The 22,080-nt window shown below is 46.3% G+C and overlaps 1 protein-coding gene across 2 annotated transcripts in view; it reads right to left on the minus strand.

The window, feature by feature from the left end:
• Positions 1-22,080, minus strand: part of FOCAD (focadhesin) — a 127,314-nt gene that overhangs the window by 69,481 nt on the left and 35,753 nt on the right. For both annotated transcript variants that reach the window (XR_014520909.1, XM_083483273.1), the window contains exons 12-15: positions 12,126-12,230; positions 10,310-10,411; positions 7,056-7,186; positions 3,620-3,746 (exon numbers count right to left, since the gene is read on the minus strand). Coding sequence is in view for 1 of the 2 variants with exons in the window: in XM_083483273.1 (XP_083339399.1) it covers positions 3,620-3,746; positions 7,056-7,186; positions 10,310-10,411; positions 12,126-12,230 (465 nt within the window). In the remaining variant the exon portion in view is untranslated. The remainder of the gene's footprint in view (positions 1-3,619; positions 3,747-7,055; positions 7,187-10,309; positions 10,412-12,125; positions 12,231-22,080) is intronic.

Genomic DNA, 22,080 nt, shown 5'->3' on the forward strand with positions numbered 1-22,080 from the left:
ATTATATTCTAATATAGGACAACCATTATATTTAACTCAAGCTGAAAGTTATTCTGTGAGTTTGCTTTTTAGATCTTGTGCTACGGATGTTCTCAAAAAAGCTCCAAGAGGCAACTCTTCCAGTCTACCTTCCCCCTCGGAGATCTTCTTAAGTGGAAAGTGTTTATAAAACACCACGGCGTCCTTTTATGATTTTAGCTTCAGCATCTCAGCTCCAACGCTTCATTGATTGTAAGAAACTTGAAAATTAAAACAATGATGTCTTGGTTTTTTTAGCATACTTCTTATACATGCAAGTATCTCTCCCCCCTCTCCCATCACCATCTAGATCAGTGTTTTGCAAACTTGGGTCTCCAGCCTTTTTTTGGACTACAACTCCCATCATCCTTAGCTAGCAGGGCTGGTGGTCAGGGATGCTGGGAAATGTAGTCCAAAAGCAGCTGCAGACCCAAGTTTGCAAAACACTGATCTAGATCAAGGATAGCAGGGAGCCATATTCTTCTGTGTCATCAGTTCCTTCATCCTCAAACGCTAGGGTGTTCCTGTCTCAAACAACAGTGCCTTTTAAGACTGGGAGGTGCTGTGGGTCCTGAGCACCCTTCTCTCCTTGAGGAGTGCATGAGCCACCCAGTGACTATCTCATAGTTATCACCAACCTTGCCTTCATCCAGTCCCTCATCTTTTGTTCTTTGGCTTTTTTACAGTGTCAGAACTAGCCACCTAAGACACTGCCTCTGGCCACAACAACAACAATAGCATCATTGTTGTTGTTGTTGTTGTTGTTGTTGTTGTTGTTGTTCCCACCTGACTGAGTTGCCCTGACACGCTGGCCGGCTCCCAACAAAATATTAAAAACCTCAATAAAACCTCAAACATAAAAAACTTTCCTGTACAGTCATACCTCGGGTTACAGACGCTTCAGGTTGCATTTTTTCGGGTTACGGACTGCTGAAAGCCGGAAGTACAGTGGTGCCCCACAAGACGAATGCCTCGCAAGACGGAAAACTCGCTAGACGAAAGAGTTTTCCGTTTTGGAGGTGCTTCGCAAAACAAATTTCCTATGGGCTTGCTTCGCAAGACGAAAATGTCTTGCGAGTTCCTGCGGGGGTTTTTCCCCTTTCCCCCCTTTTTTCTAAGCCGCTAAGCCGCTTATCAGCTGATCCGATCAGCAGATAAGCCGCTAAAAGCCGCTAATAGCGCTAATCCGCTAATCCTTCAATGGGCTTGCTTCGCAAGACGAAAAAACCGCTAGACGAAGAGAATCACAGAACGGATTCTTTTCGTCTTGCGAGGCACCACTGTACCGGAACGGGTTACTTCCGGGTTTCAGCGGTCACGCATGCACAGAAGAGCTAAATCACGCTTTGCGCATAAGCACCAAATCGCAACCTGCATGTGCACAGATGCGCCACTGCGGGTTGTGAATGTGCATCCCACACAGATCACATTCGCAACCCGAGCATTCACTGTAAGGGCTGCCTTCAGATATCTTACAAAAGTTGTGTCGTTCTTTATCTCCTTGACATCTGAAGGATGTTCCACAGGGCGGGTGCCACCACCAAGAAGGCCCTCTGCCTGGTTCCCTGTAACCTCACTTCTCGCAGGGAGGGAACCGCTGGAAGGCCCTCGGAGCTGGACCTCAGGGTCCAGGCTGAACGATGGATGTGAAGATGCTCCTTCTCATATACAGGGCCAAAACCATTTAGGGCTTTAAAGGTCCCAGTGTTCCCCAACACCTTCTGACCTCCCCAGGTTGAATCCCAGTTGGACCATGAAGAGAAACAGTTGCCATGGGGTCCTGGCTGTCATGGCACCTCACCAAAAAGCCCTGTTGGCTGGTCCCCATTGAGGCTGGTAGGGCAGAAGGACGTGAAGCTAACTATAGTTTGGGCCTCATCCACTTGCCTTGTGAGTTCTACAAGGGTGACACTGAGGCGAAGGAGGTAGAAGCTGAAAGTCTAAGCCACCTGCTGGACTAGTTGTATGGAAGAGCCCAACATACAAATGAGTCATCCATGTGCCTTGAATGTTAAGATGGGAGCAGAATCATTATAGACATAAAGCACATCTTACGGACGCTTTCCACAAGTAGGACACAAGTTACTCAAATGCGTTCTTAAAAACCCTGTGGGTGGTTTGCAAAGGAAACAGTCAGCAAAAAGGAGGGGGGTGCCTTTTTTTTTTTTTTTTGCAATTCCCCTTACCCAGGTGTGCTTCTGCCCAATATACTCTGGACGGTTGGAGGAACCACCAGAGCAGATTTGGGGGATGGGAGGGGATGCAGAAACCTAGAAGAAGGGAAATTGCCCAAAATTGTCCCCAGTGGCGTAGCGTGGGGGTGTAGGGGGGGCCGGCTGCACCAGGCGCAACATCTGGGGGTTAGGGTTAGGGGGCGCAAATCCACAGGTTAGGGGGCACAAATCCACGGGTTAGGGGGCGCAAATTACTTGCCTTGCCCTGGGTGCTGACAACCCACGCTACGCCACTGATTGTCCCCCTTCCCCGATTTGTTGCCAAATTTCTTTCATCTGCAGGCAGTCAGCATTGGGTTCCACCCTTCATCTGCTGAGAATTACGGTTTCAATCACAGGATTTAGGGGTATCCAAATAGAACCAAAGGGTTGTTCTTAATTCAGGTGTTTTAAAAAAACAACACCTAAGCTTCAAATGTTTTAAATGTGACTAATTTATTTGAAGAGAGACAGCAAGATAAAAAAAATGTTGCGCCAAAACAAGTCCTGCTACCGTATTTTTTGCTCTATAAGACTCACTTTTTCCCTCCTTAAAAGTAAGGGGAAATGTGTGTGCGTCTTATGGAGCGAATGAAGGCTGCGCAGCTATCCCAGAAGCCAGAACAGCAAGAGGGATTGCTGCTGTCATGGCACAGCAATCCCTCTTGCTGTTCTGGCTTCTGAGATTCAGAATATTTTTTTTTCTTGTTTTCCTCCTCCAAAAACTAGGTGCGTCTTGTGGTCTGGTGCATCTTATAGAGCGAAAAATACGGTATTTTGGGCACTGTGTTCTGATGCCTTAATTTGGAAGGCTGCATCCATCCAAATCAAAGTCCACACACCGTTGGCTTTTCAAACCATGCACACTGAGGACAGAGGCAAGAGCTGCAGCTATGAAGATAACAGCTGTTATCCCCCAAAAAAATCCTGGCCTCAAAGAGAAGACATTCCAGGTAGATAAGAAGAAAAAGAAAAAGTGGCCTGGAAGTACAGATAACAACAAAAACAATATTTAGATCATAAGCAACATGACACATCTCTGCAACAGACATCCTGAAAAGAACTTTGTGTTTACCTTGTACAGAGAGTGGAGGGAGGGAATATAATGCTTTGGGAGGAATTTTGCTTCCTCTGAGATCTATAAATTAGTCATAAAGTGACAATCACGTTGTTGGCAGGTCTCAGCGCAACTTATTATCTGGAGAAGTAAAACGGCCACATTGCATGCCTCTGCGGATGACTAATGAATGAGGAAAACAGAGAGGCTTATTTTTTAACCAGAAGGGAATATGGTATTCTATCCCGAGGGCAGCTCCTTGAAAGCCAAGGTGAACAAAACAGGCGAAGCGAAGGAGAAAGGACAATCTGTGGAGCTCTGGGAAGCTTACCTCTGCCTGACAAAGGGCATGGAGACCTTGCAGCACGAGGACAGCCGGAGTGGCTTGGTCAGGCTTCGTGCATTCATTCAGCACCTGGGAAATTGCAGCCAACATATCCGCTCCATGTTGGTAAGGCCTAGTCAAATGCAAGAATTAACTTTGGTAGTTACAGAATATTCCATAAAGGTAAAGGTAAAGGGACCCCTGACCATTAGGTCCAGTTGTGACCGACTCTGGGGTTGCGGCGCTCATCTCGCTTTATTAGCCGAGGGAGCCGGCGTACAGCTTCCGGGTCATGTGGCCAGCATGACTAAGCCGCTTCTGGAGAACCAGAGCAGCGCACAGAAATGCCGTTTACCTTCCCGCCGGAGCGGTACCTCTTTATCTACTTGCACTTTGATGTGCTTTCGAACTGCTAGGTTGGCAGGAGCAGGGACCGAGCAATGGGAGCTCACCCCGTTGCGGGGATTCGAACCGCCGACCTTCTGATCGGCAAGTCCTAGGCTCTGTGGTTTAACCCACAGAGCCACAAGCGTCCCAACATTCTCCAAACAGCGAATATATTTCCTTTCTCCATAAAGAGAGAAAGCAAACAGTCAGATACAATGGTACCTCGGTTTTCGAACAGCTTAGTTCCCGAACAACTCAGAACTTGAATGCTGTAAACCAAGAAGTAGGTGTTCCGGTTTTCAAACTTTGCCTTGGAAGCTGAACATGTGCCGCTCATTTGAGTCCCCATCGTAATTAAAGCCTTCTGTTTTGATTGCAGTGTTCTGAGGTGATATTTTGTGCTTTTGTTTTTGCTATTTTTTGCATTTTTGTTTGTGTGGCTTTTTCATTTTTGTGACTGTGGTTTGTTTTTCGTTTTATGGTTCATTGGTTGATTGATTGTGTGACTGCAGAAATGGATAAAAGCTCCCCATCCAAACACTCACTATCATCAGCGCAGGTAAGGAAAAAAAATAATTTTAATTTTTGTCATCTACAATACTGTCTTATTTATTTTATAGTACAGAACATTGATTGTTGCTTTCATTTTATGGATCAATGGTCTTATTAGATAGTAAAATTCATGTTAAATTGCTGTTTTAGGGGTTGTTTTTTAAAAGTCTGGAACGGATTAATCCATTTTGCATTCCTTTCTATGGGAAAGTGTGTCTTGGTTTTGGAACGCTTTGGTTTTGGAACGGACTTCTGGAATGGATTAAGTTTGAAAACCAAGGTATCACTGTATTTGATCTGAGCGCATCTGATAGCAATTGCTGATTTATCCATAGTAGTACATGGCAACTTCTTAATCAGATAGGGATATCATTATCGCCATAATCATTCCACTTCTTAGTCAAATACCGTCTCCCGAAACAGCTTGGGTCAATGTAAAAGGCCTGTGTCCAGGATGGTTGGAAACAGAGTTGAAGAGACTTTGCCAAGATCCTGGGTGTGGTACAATGAATCGCCATCAAGAAATAAGGTACAGAGGTATATACCCATGCTGTCTGACCCAGAGTTGTACAACTTTCCCTCCTTTGGTTAGCTGCTGGCATAACTTTTCAAACCAGATGCTGGAACAAAAGCCAGGAACACTGGCATGTCGTGGGTGTTGGTGGCAAACTGGAGTGTTAAAGTTGGTCCTGCTCTTTGGACAAAGCAAAGTCAGAAGCCTAGGCTCCTAATAAAGAAAGTCTAGCCAGTCCAAAAGCTGCACAAAGCCTGTCAATCACAGAAGTTGATACTGTGCACCCCTTTGTCCTTAAGCTCAGAGGCTTAAGCACAGACAATCCATAGTGGCTCAGAAGCATGGGTCCATATCTTTCTTTTCCATTCCTCCAGAGATAAACGTTTTTTATTCCAATTTTTAACAATCAACTATTAATATCTTTCCTGCTATTTTATGGAACTTGGTCAGCGTTACTTGTTCTAATCTACTGTACCTAAAAGTGTAACTATAGGCTCAAATGGTTGCTTCTATCTAATGATCTACCGTATTTTTCGCTCCATAAGACGCACTTTTTTCCTCTTAAAATCTAAGGGGAAATATCTGTGCGTCTTATGGAGCAAATGTGTGGTCCCTGGGGCTGTGGGGGGGGCTGGGCTTCCCAGACCAGCCCCAACGAGCTCTGGGAGCAGCGGGAAGGCTGAGCACAGCCTTTCCACTGCTCCCCAACCTGCTTTCTGGGGCTTTGGGAAAGCCGGGCTTGCCCCACCGCCAGCCCCACAAGCTCAGGGAGCAGCTCCCTGAGCTGCTTTTTGGTGCTGGGGGAGAGAAACACGGGCTTCCCCCACCAGCCCCGACAAGCTCCTGAGCAGCTCTGGGGTAGCCCACGAAGCCTCCGCAGGGCAGCGGGAAGCCTTCATCCCGCTGCCCTGGGGAGGCTTCGCACGGCTATCCCTGGCTTTTGCGGGATGTGGGGGAAGGGACAGAGCGAGGCTTTCTCACTTCCCCCACCACCCACAAAAGCCCCCAAGAGCCGCACTCCCTTTCAAGAGCTATGTGGAGTGTGAGTGTGTATGTGTGGCTCTTGGGGGCTTTTCCCCGAGGAGGGAGAAGGGCAGCCCGTCAGTGACGGGGAAAAGCCTGCAGGCGCCACACACACGCTCCACGCGACTCATGAAAGGGAGCGCTGAGCAGAGCCTGGGATGAATAGAGGCTCTGCTCAGTGCTCCCTTTGAATAATATTTTTTTCTTGAATTCCCCCCCCCCAAAGGTAGGTGCGCCTTATGGAGCGAAAAATACCGTATATCAGGCATGTCCAACCGGTCGATCACGATATACCAGTCGATCGCGGGGTGTCTGCGGTAGATCCTCACCAATCGCAGGATCGTGATTGATCACGCCGCTACCCAAAAAAGCTGGAAAACTTTGGCTCATCCTCGCCCAAAAATGCTCAACAACTCTGGTCAATCCAATGGGTAGTTCATTGCCAGTTTATTTATAGTGGATGTAGATCGCTGTCTATTGGAATTTGAACGTGCCTGATCTATATAGTCTTGCAAAGTTGAACTGAACAAGTACAGCGGTACCTCAGGTTAAGTACTTAATTCGTTCCGGAGGTCCGTACTTAACCTGAAACTGTTCTTAACCTGAAGCACCACTTTAGCTAATGGGGCCTCCTGCTGCTGCCGTGCCGCCGGAGCACGATTTCTGTTCTCATCCTGAAGCAAAGTTCTTAACCTGAAGCACTATTTCTGGGTTAGCGGAGTCTGAAGCGTATGTAACCTGAAGCATATGTAACCTGAGGTACCACTGTAATAATTTCATCTTCTCTTTCTAAAAACTACCCTGTGTTTCCAGCAGTCAGTCTTGCCCTCCAGAAAATGATGTAACTGCAATGGGGAGAGACCGAGCCCCGGGTACAGCACCAAGAATCCAATGAAGCACACAAATCTCTGCAGTTCTGGACCAACTTAATCCCAAACAACCACTTTGGGGGACGCCGTTGTTTACCTTTGCTTGCATATGTCTCTGATAGAAGCAGCTCTGGCAATAACCTTTTCCCACTGAGTATCTTTTCCAACGGATAAGGAAGCCATATCCGACATCGCCATGAATCGCTGCAGTTCTGGGTAAACACGATCCTAAAAATAATTTGACGGAAGGGGAAAGGTTTAGCAATTTAAATTTACCAGGATAACATTCTATTTTACGCAGCTCCCTAAAGTCATTTACATTGCAAAGTGCCGTGCCCCCTGCTGCAAAGCCAATTAAGATGCGGTTTCATGTACATCTGTAGTTAATATACTGCAACTTAAGCAAACATAGAACGACAGCAAGCATTCACAAAACTATAGTCGTAAAGTGTTGAAAGCATGTCACACAGTGGCGGAGCTTCATGCTCCGGCACCGGGGGTGGAGAGCAGGCGGGGGTGTGGCTGGTGCGCATCCTGGGGGCGTGGCACACTACCTAGGAGGGCATGACACCCAGCGTGGGGGGCCCAGCCGTGATGGCACTCAACCAGGATCGTGGGGTGGGAGGCAGTGTGCTCCGCCCGCCCCCTCTTTCTCTGCCAGTGATGTCACATGCAGTATTTCATTACTACTACTAATAATAATAATTTATTATTATTTATACCCCGCCCATCTGGCTGGATTTCCCCAGCCACTCTGGGCGGCTTCCAACAAAGTATTAAAATACAGTAGTCTGTTAAACATTAAAAGCTTCCCTAAAGAGGGCTGCATTCAGGTGTCTTCTAAAAATCTGGTAGTTGTTCTTCTCTTTGACATCTGGTGGGAGGGCGTTCCACAGGGCGGGTGCCACCACCGAGAAGGCCCTCTGCATGGTTGCCTATAACTTGGCTTCTTGCAGGAGGAAACCGCCAGAAGGCCCTCGGAGCTGGACCTCAGTGTCCTGGCACAACGATGGGGGTGGAGATGCTCCTTCAGGTATACTGGTATATTAATCCCTACAACCCGAGATAGGTCAGTATTGTTTAGGCCAGGCACATCCAATTCCCAAGAGACTGCGATCTACTCCCAGTATAAAAATTCTGGCATTTTCATTGGAGGGAGAAGGAGCATGTGTGGGGTGTGTGGAAGGTGGCAGCTAACTGGAAGCGGGGTGAGATAGCCCAGAGTTCTTGAAAATCAATCAACAGCCTGACCTACGCAAACACTCGAACCCGTTGCGCTTACTTGCGATTGCTGCCTAGCCCAGCTTCCCCTGCTACTTCGGCGGCACCTAGCACAAGGGGCAGGGGCACCTAGCACTAGGGAGGGACCTAGCACTAGGGACAGCGACATTCCTTGCCCACTTTATTTAATCCCGAGCTCGACCAGGATCACCCGCGATCGACCAGGATGACCCAGGGGATCTACCTGTTGATCGCGGTCGACAAGTTGAACATGTCCGGTCTAGCCCAATGGGTTGGAATCCCCAGTTTGATGGCCTGTTGCCGGATTATTATTTTCTGCCCATCTGCAATATGAGTGATGATAAGGTAAAGGTAAAGGGACCCCTGACCGTTAGGTCCAGTCGTGGCCGACTCTGGGGTTGTGGCGCTCATCTCGCTTTATTGGCCAAGGGAGCCGGCGTACAGCTTCCAGGTCATGTGGCCAGCATGACTAAGCCACTTCTGGCAAACCAGAGCAGCGCACGGAAACGCAGTTTACCTTCCAACCGGAGTGGTACCTATTTATCTACTTGCACTTTGACGTGCTTTCGAGCTGCTGGGTTGGCAGGAGCAGGGACCGAGCAACGGGAGCTCACCCCGTCGCGGGGATTCGAACCGCCGACCTTCTGATGGGCAAGTCCTAGGTTCAAAGGTAAACGGTGTTTCCATGTGCTGCTCTGGTTCGCCAGAAGCGGCTTAGTCATGCTGGCCACATGACCCAGAAGCTGTACGCCGGCTCCCTCAGCCAATAAAGCGAGATGAGCGCTGCAACCCCAGAGTCGGCCACGACTGGACCTAATGGTCAGGGGTCCCTTTACCTTTACCTTTACACACTTACCTTACCACCACACTTACCACACAACTTAAGTTTCAGGTTTCCCTAAACAAAGCTGTCAGGGAACTGCCATCAGCTCAGAGGCGAGAGATGGAAGGGCAGTTGTGTTATAGTGAGTCTCCGAAAATCTTGCAAAGCAGTTCCTCTTCCGTCCAGGAGGAAAACCCCACCTCCAGTGAAGAAGAGGTGCAAGGACCAGAGGGTGCTAGGGAGAGCCTCAACACCGCGCCTGAGCAAACTGGAGAGGCGGGAAGCACGCCCCTGCCAGTGCCCATTCTGCGCAGTAGGTTTCGGCGCAGGGAGGGACGGAAAAGGCTGGGAGTGATGTGACTTTTATGATGGGGGAGGTACAAAAACCGACCACTCCTGGATTCTGCTAGCGATTGAGCCAGACATGAACTTACGATGCTCTTCACTGTAAATAGTTTGCACCAAGAATGAAGCCTGGAAAAGATAGGTCAGAGTCTTGCCTGTTTACTCTCGAGCAACCACACCAGCATCTGACAAAAGCTCAACAATTTTAGGGGCTTCCTAAAAAGCTAAACAACTTTTGGGGTATCCTGGTTTTTACTTTTAAAATATGGCAACCCCAGGATACGCAGAGGAGAATGAAGCACAGCATCCTGCTAACCAAGTGCACTGTCGAACTCCAAAAATACTGGGTTCCGGCATTGGTAATTCAATGAAAAATTGATTTCTGTTTTTTAAAAAAAGATTCATTCATTAAAAAAATCTGCAGTACCTCAGTACACATACGATAACAGTACAGTCATGCCTTGCTTGACAAACGCCTTGTGACTCGAACGTTTTGGCTCTCGAGTGCCGCACTCCTGGAAGTGATTATTCCGGTTTGTGAACGTTCCTTGAAACCCGAACGTCCGACGTGGCTTCCGATTGGCTGCTGGAGCTTCCTACAGCCAATCGGAAGCCGCGCTTTGATTTCCGAACATTTTGGAAGTTGAATGGACTTCCGGAACTGATTCTGTTCAACCCCTGAGGTATGACTGTATTGTAAAAGCTTCCAAGAACAAATTATTCTGCATACTCCCCTCCTAGAGTGGCCTGAAGGATTAGCTCTTAAGAACAACAACAACTTTATCATGTATACCCCACCCATCTGGGCAGGTTTGCCCCAGCCACTCTCAACAACGTTCCTACCAGCCATTGTTAAGCAAGAGGCAACAGCACGATCAATTATTCCCCCAAAATGTGATTTTTCGAGACAGAGATTAATTGCTTTCCATCTTTTTGACAACCTGCTTCTCCCATAAAGATGTCATCAGGCGTAATGCAACAGCTTGAAGCTCTGGCGTGTTTCCCAACACCTGTAGGGCACGTAAAATCTGAGCCACGCAGACCTGAAAGAGATCGTTTGCTCATTTGTAAAAACAGAACTTTCCCTACATTCATTTACAATGCAGAATACGTCTGGAGAGATTAATTTTGCGGCAGATACAAAAGCGCCGATCAGTTCTGCGTGCCAGGCATCTAAGGCTACATCCAGACGGCAACTTTTTCACCTTGACGGCAGCACCATTTAGCATTATGATAGCAGCGCAGGAGGCAGAAGCAGAAATGTTAGATGCCAGAGAAGGTGCTGAAGTGAGGCTTTGGCAACAGTTCTGCGTTGTCACTGGGTTAATGACTAATCTTTTAATCTGCTATTTTCGGGTTGGGGGGGCATGCTGGCCTATTCAGTCAACACACCTGACTGTAAATAAATCACCTCTCTGGAAACCTTGGGAGATAATCTTTTTAAAGATCTTTATTCCACTGAAGGCATATTTACATTTCCTACAGTGTAACCTGAGCTACACCCATAGTATATAGTGCTATGGGCTACTTCTATTTCCTACAATTAGAGATATTATTTCTGAGCTTCTGTTTGTTGCAATCCGAATGTTCCCGGCTACAAGGCATTCAGGCTATGTAGATCCACATCTTTGACAATCACCCATAGCCTGAATGAGGGACAAAAGTAGTAGTAGTGGTAATAATAATAATAATAATAATAATAATAATAATAATAATATTGTTTATACCCCACCCATCTGGTTGGGTTTCCCCAGCCACTCTGGGCGGCTTCCAACATAAGATTAAAAATATATTAAAACATCAGTCAATAAACTTCCCTAAACAGGGCTGCCTTCAGATGTCTTCTAAACATCAGATAGTTGTTTATTTCTTTGACATCTGATGGGAGGGCGTTCCACAAGGCAGGCAACACTACCGAGAAGGCCCTCTGCCTGGTTGCCTGTAACCTCACTTGTCTCAGGGAGGGAACTGCCAGAAGGCCCTTGGAGCTGGACCTCAGTGTCCGGGCAGAACGATGGGGTAGAGACGCTCCAGGCCATTTAGGGCTTTAAAGGTCAACACCAACACTTTGAATTGTGCTCGGAAACATACTGGGAGACCAGTGTAGGTCTTTCAAGACCGGTGTTATGTGGTCTTGGCGGCCGCTCCCAGTCACCAGTCTAGCTGCTGCATTCTAGATTAATTGCAGTTTCCGAGTCACCTTCAAAGGTAGCCCCATGGAGAGCGCATTGCAGTAGTCCGAGTGGGAGATAACTAGAGCATGCACCACTCTGGCAAGACAGTCCGCAGGCAGGGAGGGTCTCAGCCTGCGTACCAGGTGGAGCTAGTAAACAGCTGCCCTGGACACAGAATTGACCTGCACCTCCATGGACAGCTGTGAGTCCAAAATGACTCCCAGGCTGTGCACCTGGTCCTTCAGGGGCACAGTTGCCCCATTCTGGACCAGGGAGTCCCCCACACCCGCCTGTCCCCCAGAACAGTACTTCTGTCTTGTCAGGATTCAACCTGAATCCATTAGTCATCATCCATCCTCCAACCGCCTCCAGGCAAGTAACATATTCCATATGGATTCCTCTAGGGAAGATAAAGCATTTTCTTGGAACAAGATGCCACCCGTTTAAGTGATGGTAAATGACATTCTACCAAGGCGCTTTCATTGCTCTCAACATTTCCCCCCAAAATTAAAAGGAAAGCAAATCCGCCTTTAAGAAACAAAACGCCTTTTCCAGCGGAGAAAAGTTAAAATTTCGTACTGACCTTATGAACACCCAAAGCAGGCAAAGTATACAAGATTTCCCGGCACAGAGTGGGCTCCAGCGGCGTCCCCAACTTAAACATCAGGACGGGAACCAGATTTGGCACCTAAAATAAATAACACCCATAAAAAATGGGTTGCTATGCTTCTGTGTGTGGACAACAATGATAAACATCACCGCCATTTTGAGCTGCTCTCCAAGTCTTCATAAAACGATTAGTTACAAACAGAAACAAAAATACGAACACAGAAATATACAACAAAATTCAGGGGTATGAGAATTGTACAGACGATTGTTTCCAAGGCTCTTTTATTTCTTAACAATTCCGTTCCTTCATCTTCCAGCAGAGTATTGCAAGGATTTACATCTCAGTTTTATTATTTGCTTCCAGAGTGAAGCTCTGTCCTGAGTTTTGTTATTCAGGGAGGGTTCCCCTGCTCCCCGGTTACCTCCAATTACTGTAACTTTAGAACTGACTTAGTGATCCCAAGTGTGGACGTTTGAGCTGGCTCGAAACCAAAGAACAAATTCAAACCAAACCACTTACTTATTGGCCAGTGGGCATACGGATACTGAAAAGGGTCTGCACAGTCTTAAATTAAATTCCTTCAAGGACCATTAACTCAAACAGGTTCTGAACCTTTCTGAAATGTTAAGGAAGTTTGCCAGTTCCTGTGCACGCATGGAAATTAAATAAATTCTGAAAGCACCCAAAAGTTCCTGTTTGTTATGAGAAGGGACATCACAGTCAGCCTTGCGGTTTCATGATGATTTGCTGCCACTGAACATTGGGCTTTACAACATAACTGAAGAAAGGTCCCTGCCCCAAGGATGTTTACAATCTACAGTTTGAAAAAGATAAAGGAAAAAAGGGACAAGGAGGCAGCAAAGGATGAACAGAAGATTTTGCTCAATTCACACTAAATCCAATGCAGTTTGCTGCCATTGTACCAAAAGACTGTATTTTTAGAGTTGGTTGCAAATAAATTCAGCATTACTATATAATCTTGTTTTGAAAATAGGCCATCTTCTGTTCTAATTTGGATATCTATACAGCAATCAACCTTCGGCAAAACTGTAATTTTAACTCAATTTAACAGCGTGAAGAGGCAGGGGGAGCTGTTATCACCAGAACTCTCTTCCATTTCGTGATTATTATTCATGATTATTTATTAAATTTGTGTGCTACCCTTCATCCGAAGATCCCATGGTAGTTCACAACAGATAAATAGCTAAGTGAGTGGTACTTTGACTTGGATGCTTCTACAAGCATTGCGCGGCGGCGGGAGGCCCCATTAGCTAAAGTGGTACCTCAGATTAAGAACAGTTTCAGGTTAAGAACAGACCTCCAGAACGAATTAAGTTCTTAACCTGAGGTACCACTGTATGTACATTCCCCAAATGGGGAATAGTCCCAGTGTTTCTGCTAGCTGAGAGCTAGCAGAGCAGTCTTAGCTAGAAGCTGGTCAAATGAAGAAGGAAGTCAAAAAGAGGGAGGTGTGCTGCGTGACTCGTCCTTTTGTTACCTGGACAGGTAAGGTCACGCCTACCTTTAGTCACATGCAAAAGAAAGGATGCTCCAGCTAGGAGGAACAGGAAGTTTCGACTGGCTGGACCAAACATTCCCTCGCGTGTCTTTTCTAACATGACAAGGAACGTTGTACTTGACTGCCTCTCATGGATCACATCCCACAAGCAGGGCATGATGCGCATATGCACGAGGCAAGGGAAGTAAGTGAGCATATTCGGCAGAAGGAATAATCTTCCCACATGAGGATCTGAGAGTCAGATGCTGGGCAGTTTTTCTCAACAGCCTCCTCCGATTTCTTTCCACCGGAGCCAGTTGGATGCTGCCTCCCAGTAAGAGTAGGGCAAACCTGGGATTCATTAGGCTGAAAAAAGCTCAGCCCAGGTGCAGAAGAGGAGAGCTGAGGAGGAAAGTATGGTAGAAAGTGAGTTCCTCACAAATCCATATTGTTTTTATTTGATTAAAAGGAGTAGTTGTTTGGCCAACATTTCTGGAATTTCCCCCCACCCCCTTCCATCTATCTTTAATCACATTAGCGGGTTGTGATGATTTACGCAACTTTCGTTTTGATCTCCGAAAGTTCTCCTATGATAAACATTTTGCTTGAAATTAGCATAACTTCAAACAGAAATGAAACACTCCAAAGTCGGATGGTTCCAAAACCATTAAGACTACTCCCAGGACGTTCAACTTGGCAAGAGACATTAACGGTTCCTTCTGAAAACTGACTTTAGAATAAAAATATGGCAAGGAAATGTTGGAAGTCTACTTGCTAGTTCTGTTAACTATTTTGCAATATCCTAGCTACATAACATGTTGGATTTGATACTGCATTAAAACTAAGGATTTTTAAGGCTACATTTCTCTACTTTATGTCTTTAAAGACGGGGCTGGGAGTTGAAATCCTTTTGATCTTGGGAGCTTATACTTTTGGCTGAAAATTTAAGACAACCCATTAGTCTTGCAGCTTTTGAATACCTGCCAAATTGTATATTTATCCTCAGAGTGGCTAACTGGCAAGATAAAGTTGTTTTAAATAAATACACATGTCCACATGAGGCCGTATACCCAGAGACAGTCAAGGCTGTTGGCGTGAACAGAAAATTATACCCATATTTGTGTGCGTGAACTAGTCCAGAGATGTCTCTTGCAGGAACCTCCTTTTGAAAGGAAAATATCTATGCTCCCTCTATGGTTTGTTGTTCAGAAATAACACTCGTTTTTCCAACCACAAAGAAGACCCGCCCCTCAACTTAAAACATAAGTAAGGGAGGGCTGAATCCTTTGCCAGGGCGAAATGAACATTTGGTCTCCATTGGGTTTTCCCGACAGTTTTCCAAGAGCCGCCCTGCAGATTCATTAACTCTCAGTGCATCTGAGCACCTTCAGAAAGCCAGCAAATTTGTTGCTTAGCAACGCAGCATTTTCAATTCCTCTCCATCCCTAAAGATTTAGCAGTTAGGTCAACCCTCCCCATTAAGTGCCTGACAAAAGGTTGTTTTTTTTTACCAGATTTCTCTTTTGAAAACAAAACAAAACAAAACAAAACAAAACAGGGGAATCTGCATTTCAAAACCACCAACTAGCGTCTCAGTACAGTCAGTCTTGCAAACAGATTTACGACGGCGGCTCTTCGGATGATGAGACTGTATCAGAATCTGACACTTCGTAAAATGGAACTTTCACGTAAAATGGAACTTTCACGTACGGTTCCAACTTGTCTTTCGTTCAGCAGCAAATACAACAGCTAATGCCATTGGCTGGGACAAATAAATATAACCAGACAACCACTCTCTCGGTTTAAGAATTCTTCTGTTAGAAAGCTGATGAGAAAGATATTAAAAAATATGTGAAACGAAGACCACAGTCCAATGTACACTTACTGTATTTTTTGCACCATAACACTCACTTTTTTCCTCCTAGAAAGTAAGGGGAAATGTCTGTGCGTGTTATGGAGGGAATGCCTACGGGTGGCATGCCTATGGATTTTCCTCCTCTAAAAACTACGTGCGTGTTATGGTCGGGTGCGTGTTATAGAGCGAAAAATATGGTACTTGGGACTAAGCCACGTTCAGCACAGTGGGCCTGGCTTCCAAGTAAACATGCTTAGACTTCTGCTGCCAGATTGCATTTTCTTGATATATTAAATACATCTACAACACTCGGGACTCAAGAGGAATGAAAAACATATACCTGTTCAATGTTATGCATAACTGACACTCCCACTGAAGGCAAAAATGTTTATTGAAGAGGGCAGAAGGGTCTACTCTAAGGATGGCGGACATCAGATATCGCTCATCTTCCTTCAAGCCAGAGTATTTCTTTTTTTAAATTCATTTATTTTATCTATAAAATTCCTTACCCTACCCGCCCTTCATAAGGTCCCAGGGTGGGTAACAAGAAGTAAATCAGAGATAGTCAAGAAGGCAGCTAAAACCGTTCCACCCAAAACAATACAGAAGAGATCAGTGAATTTTTTTGCAGGGCCAGAGGCACCAGCTTGCAAGGGCAATTGGGGGGGGGCACATCATGCACAACATGTCCCAACGCCATTTGAATGAGCATCACGCTTCCCTCCCTGAGCTGGGCAGACATGGGGGCAGAGTAGGGTGTCTTCAAGCTTCATCAGTAGGTTTCTGATTTGGAGGATGGATGGCGGCTAACGGACTGAGGTTGAATCCTGACAAGATAGAAGTATTGTTATTGGGGAACAGGGGATGGGCGGGTGTGGGAGACTCCCTGGTCCTGAATGGGGTAACTGTGCCCCCGAAGGACCAGGTGCGCAGCCTGGGAGTCATTTTGGGCTCCCAGCTGTCCATGGAGGCGCAGGTCAATTCTGTGTCGAGGGCAGCTGTCTCCCAGCTCCATCTGGTACGTAGGATGGGACCCTCCCTGCCCGCAGACTGTCTCGCCAGAGTGGGGCATGCTCTGGTTATCTCCCACTTGGACTACTGCCATGCACTCTCCATGGGGCTACCTTTGAATGTGACCCAGAAACTACAACTACAGTGGTACCTCGGTTTAAGAACTTAATTCGTTCTGGAGGGCCGTTCTTAACCTGAAACTGTTCTTAACCTGAGGTACCACTTTAGCTAATGGAGCCTCCTGCTGCTGCCGCGCCGCAGGAGCACGATTTCTGTTCTCATCCTGAAGCAAAGTTCTTAACCCAAGGTACTATTTCTGGGTTAGCGGAATCTGTAACCTGAAGCATCTGTAACCCGAGGTGCCACTGTAATCCAGAATGCAGCAGCCAGACTGGTGATTGGGAACGGCCGCTGAGACCATATTACACCAGTCCTGAAATATCTACATTGGCTCCCAGTACATTTCCAAGCACAATTCAAAGTGTTGGTGCTGACCTTGAAAGCTCTAAACGGCCTCGGCCCAGTATACCTGAAGGAGCATCTCCACCCCCATCGTTCTGCCCGGACACTGAGGTCCAGCTCCGAGGTGGTTCTCTCCCTGCGAGAAGTGATGTTACAGGGAGCCAGGCAGAGGGCCTTCTCGGTAGTGGCACCCGCCCTGTGGAACACCCTCCCGTCAGATGTCAAGGAAATAAACAACTACCTGACTTTTAGAAGACATCTGAAGGCAGCCCTGTTTAGGGAAGGTTTTAATGACTAATGTTTTAATGTATTTTTAATCTTATGTTGGAAGCCACCCAGAGTGGCTGGGGAAACCCAGCCAGATGGGCGGGGTATAAATAAATAAATAAATAATTATTTCACATGATTTCACGCAAGTATGCAAGGACCCAGAATACAACTACTGTGAAAACGGGGTGTCCCCTGTATTCATCCTTGCTTGGTGTTCTCTTCACCCAATACAGTGGTACCTCGGGTTAAGTACTTAATATATACCCAAGTACTTAATTCGTTCCGGAGGTCCGTTCTTAACCTGAAACGGTTCTTAACCTGAAGCACCACTTTAGCTAATGGGGCCTCCTGCTGCTGCCGCGCCACCAGAGCACAATTTCTGTTCTCATCCTGAAGCAAAGTTCTTAACCTGAAGCACTATTTCTGGGTTAGCGGAGTCTGTAACCTGAAGCGTCTGTAACCTGAAGCGTATGTAACCTGAGGTACCACTGTACAGCCAAAGTTAAAAGCAGCAAAGGCTGAGGCCATTGGCTCTTCTTTGTTGCTACCCCAGTAGAGAACACCTGCCATTACTGTCCTATCTCCAGTCAACAAGACTTAAACGCTATTGATTTATATTCTTGCAGCACCACAGTTCTTTGAAGACTTGAAAATTTTTACAGATTGCAGATACTTTCAAGGATCACGTGTGTTCTGCAAAACGCACATCCATTGCTCTCTGTTCTGTGTCAAACTCAAGATGTTCCACTTTCAACTCCTGATTTTCTGGCAACTAAAGAACACCCAATAGGAGTTCATGGCATTTCATTCATTTACCCAACAAACACTCCCTGCTTCCCAAGAACAGAGGATTTAGAATATGGTCATCATTGCTTAAGGCATTTCTCCATCAACAAAACCAACTGTATAATTGGTTTTTCTTTTAAATACTCAAACTTCTACCTAAATGAGGCCACAATTTGCTGTATTCTTTGTCTTTTATTTTTAAGCCGAAGAACTGAAGAAGCATTCTCTTCTGATGAATTTCCCAGAAGGGTGTCATATACCAGGCAAATATTTTATTGCTGCAGTTGAGATAGCCCATAAAAGGGTGAATATCCCCAAGATACTCATAATCCGCTAATAATGGTAATAGATCTTGTGTTACAATGCACAAATGACCTCTCACTCAAACAATTTATTTTATTTCCTCCCCTTTTTGCAGCACGGTTGGGTTCACATGCAAAGAAATAACAGTTTTTGTGGGTTTTCTCTTTTTTTGCACAGTGAGTCAATTCATCCGATTAGGAATACTCTATTAAAGTCTTTTGCAAACAGACCAAGTCAGTATGGCCTTCGCAGCCATTTTATTTCAGTGAAGCCAGGGATATTTTTTCGGGGGGTGGGTGTGCAGGGCCACTGGGGGAGGAACGGGAGTGCGGAGGGAGCGGACCACCCCCGGCACCACTATTCTGGTAGGGTGCCATCGAAGTGGGCCCCCCGGGCACACACCACACTCCCCGCGCGTGCACCAGGCGCCACACCCTTGCAGGTGGCGTACCACACCCCCAGGATGCGCACCATGCCCCTGCAGGCGGCATGCCATGCCCCTGGGCGTGCGCCACACCCCAGGGGGGCCCCAGCCATGCCCACGCCTGCTCTCCGCCCCCAGTGCAGCTTCGCCACTGAGCAGGGGTACGCATACCCCTAAACATTTTGTGAATCCAATTTTGACCTCATTGAGGGGCAGTACAGTGGTACCTCGGGTTAAGTACTTAATTCGTTCCAGAGGTCCGTACTTAACCTGAAACTGTTCTTAACCTGAAGCACCACTTTAGCTAATGGGGCCTCCTGCTGCTGCTGCTGCGCCGCCGGAGCACAATTTCTGTTCTCATCCTGAAGCAAAGTTTTTAACCTGAAGCACGATTTCTGGGATAGCAGAGTCTGCAACCTGAAGCGTATGTAACCTGAGGTACCACTGTATTTCAATATGAGTAGGAAAATGAGAGTACCCCTAAATATATATTTGGGGGGGAAAGCACTAAGTGAAGCTATTTTATTTCCCTCTATGCAATCCAAGGATGGTTGCCTCCCATCCCTAGAAAAACAAAATTGCTCCATTTTTGGACCAAACTGTCCCTTGTCCTGTTGGACAACAACAGCAGTCGGTAGAGCGTGAGGCTCTTAATCTCAGGGTTGTCGGTTCGAGCTCCACGTTGGGCTAAAGGTTTCTGCATTGCAGAGGGTTGGACTAAATGACCGACTCTATGATTCTATGAACCCTTCTTCAGTATCTCAAAAGAACCACAAGTGACAACGATAAATTAAGACCCATCGTTTTCACATCTCCTAGTCATCCTTGCTATTAAAAATGCCATCAAGACATATATTGTTCCAACATAAAACAGCAATTACTGTATTTTCCGCTCTATAAGACACACCAGACCACAAGATGCACCTAGTTTTTGGAGGAGGAAAACAAGAAAAAAAATATTCTGAATCTCAGAAGCCAGAACAGCAAGCGGGATCGCTGCGCAGTGAAAGCAACAATCCGTCTTGCTGTTCTGGCTTCTGGGATAGCTGCGCAGCCTGCATTCGCTCCATAAGACACACACACATTTCCCCTTACTTTTTAGGAGGGAAAAAGTGAGTCTTATAGAGCAAAAAAATGGTATCTCGAATGCAGCTCATCCCCAAACTGCATTTACATGAAAATTAAGCCCAGAGATGTAAACAAAACTTAATTCCAAGAGTGCTTATTGTAATAATAATAGGGGTTGCTCGTGCGTAAGTTGCCGCCACTCCTGGCTAGGTTGCCTGGTTGAAACTTTTCTGTCTGGACTGCCCTTCACTTCGTGGCTGTCTCAGTCGCTAGCAGAATCCGTCAGTGGGCGTTTCTTAAACCTTTTCCAGCATAAAAGCTGTTTGACGCCAAGTCTCCTCCTACTCTCCCTGCGCGGAAGTCTTCTGCACAGGGAGGGCGTGGGTAGCGGAGGACCCGTGCTCTCCCCGCTGGTCTCCAGCGAGGAGTCCTGGAGCCCCCTCGCCGATTCCCCCATCTGCCCCCCTTTATTCCTGGTGTTACGCTGATTTCCTTCCCCCGCTGATGAGCTGCCTCTCTCCCTGCTGGGCCCTTCTCCAGCATCACTCAGGAGCCTTGCCTCCGCCTCTGGCTGCGATGTCAGTTCCCTGACACTTATCATCACCTCGGGACAACTCAGTGTCCCTTTATTGCAACATAAGCAGCTGCCAAATTGCCTGTACCAACCCTTGTCTTCCAAAAACCTGTCTTCCATTATCTCACATATTACACGTATCGTTTAATTATTGACTATTTTTCCAATCAGCAGTTTCACACCACCCAAACTATATTTGTTACTTTCCAAAGTAACGAACATGCCTTAAGGCTTCTTTCAAATTTCAGAATCTGAGTCCCAAAAGAACCTGGGTCACGATCTGCCGTGAATTTTCATTCGAGAAACCTACTTCATCATCGAAATTTCTAAAATCTAAAATAATAATTTTGAAAAATAATCTGTTACAAAAAAATCTATGACTCTCCTGCTAGTAACAAAGTCAGCCATAAAACTTCCTGGTAAGCCAAATACCTGAAGTTTACAGATCCAAAATGCATTTTTTGCCATGGTCAATGTGGTTGACCTGGGGTTAAGCCATATTCTGATCCATGACTATGCAAATAATTTACAGCAGACAGCCACTGGCACCACGTTCTCTGCCGTTCCCTCTACTTCCCCCATTAGCTCCCCCAAAAAGCAAGCTTGTTTTTTATTCCGATGGAAGACCTCGAACAAAGACAACCCGAGCCATTTGAGGCCGAAAAGAAAATTCCCAAGATCCCCATTCCTTGTAAAGCAGTTTCCATTTATCTGTTTTGAATTAATACGATAAAAGCATCCCCAGCAAACCATCTGCAGGCAGCTGTTCCCACAGAGAGCTGCAAACAGCATGGCACGATTCCATGGTTATCATTGTTTGGGCCTTTTTGCATTTTGAGTGGATGTTATTAAAAAGCAATAAGACAAGCAAGGAAATTAAATACAGCGATCAGCTGTAGGATTTCTGAAGAAGTGTTTTGCTTTCACTGTATTCTGGTTGGCCTTTGAGACTCTTTTATGCAACTTCACGGTGCATAAATAGCCGTTATAAAAGGTGCTGTGCGGCTTTTAATTCCCCCCCACCCCAACCAGCAAAAAACGCACATGTTACCAGCATATAAAGAAGTATTTCATACCTTTTTCTTAATCCTATGCCCGTCCTTGTAAAAGTTATTTGCCGTAAGTTAGTCTGTTGCTTCCGTTTGCATTTTAGTCGATGTGAACATTACGACATTCTAATTGCACCAATATATACAAGAGCCAAACCCAAGCTCCGATTGACACCTCCCTGTATCTGAAAAAAGCTTTCATGAGCAAGACCCTTTCTGGAAGAGACTGTTATGAGAGAAATACTGCTCCCTTTCCCTTGTGGGGTACCCAAGAGCCTGTATAGAGTCCTTATGTAGGTTCCCTATTGGTAGGGAAAAATAACAGAGGCTAACCAGAGAATTGTTGTTGAGTCGTTTAGTCGTGTTCGACTCTTCATGACCCCATGGACCAGAGCACGCCAGGCACTCCTGTCTTCCACTGCCTCCTGCAGTTTGGTCAAACTCATGCTGGTAGCTTCGAGAACACTGTCCAACCATCTCGTCCTCTGTCATCCCCTTCTCCTTGTGCCCTCCATCTTTCCCAACATCAGGGTCTTTTCCAGGGAGTCTTCTCTTCTCATGAGGTGGCCAAAGCCTTGGAGCCTCAGCTTCATGATCTGTCCTTCCAGTGAGCACTCAGGGCTGATTT

The sequence above is a fragment of the Podarcis liolepis genome (genome assembly GCF_965112155.1).
Source record: "Podarcis liolepis genome assembly, chromosome: 17".
Lineage (NCBI taxonomy): Eukaryota > Metazoa > Chordata > Lepidosauria > Squamata > Lacertidae > Podarcis > Podarcis liolepis.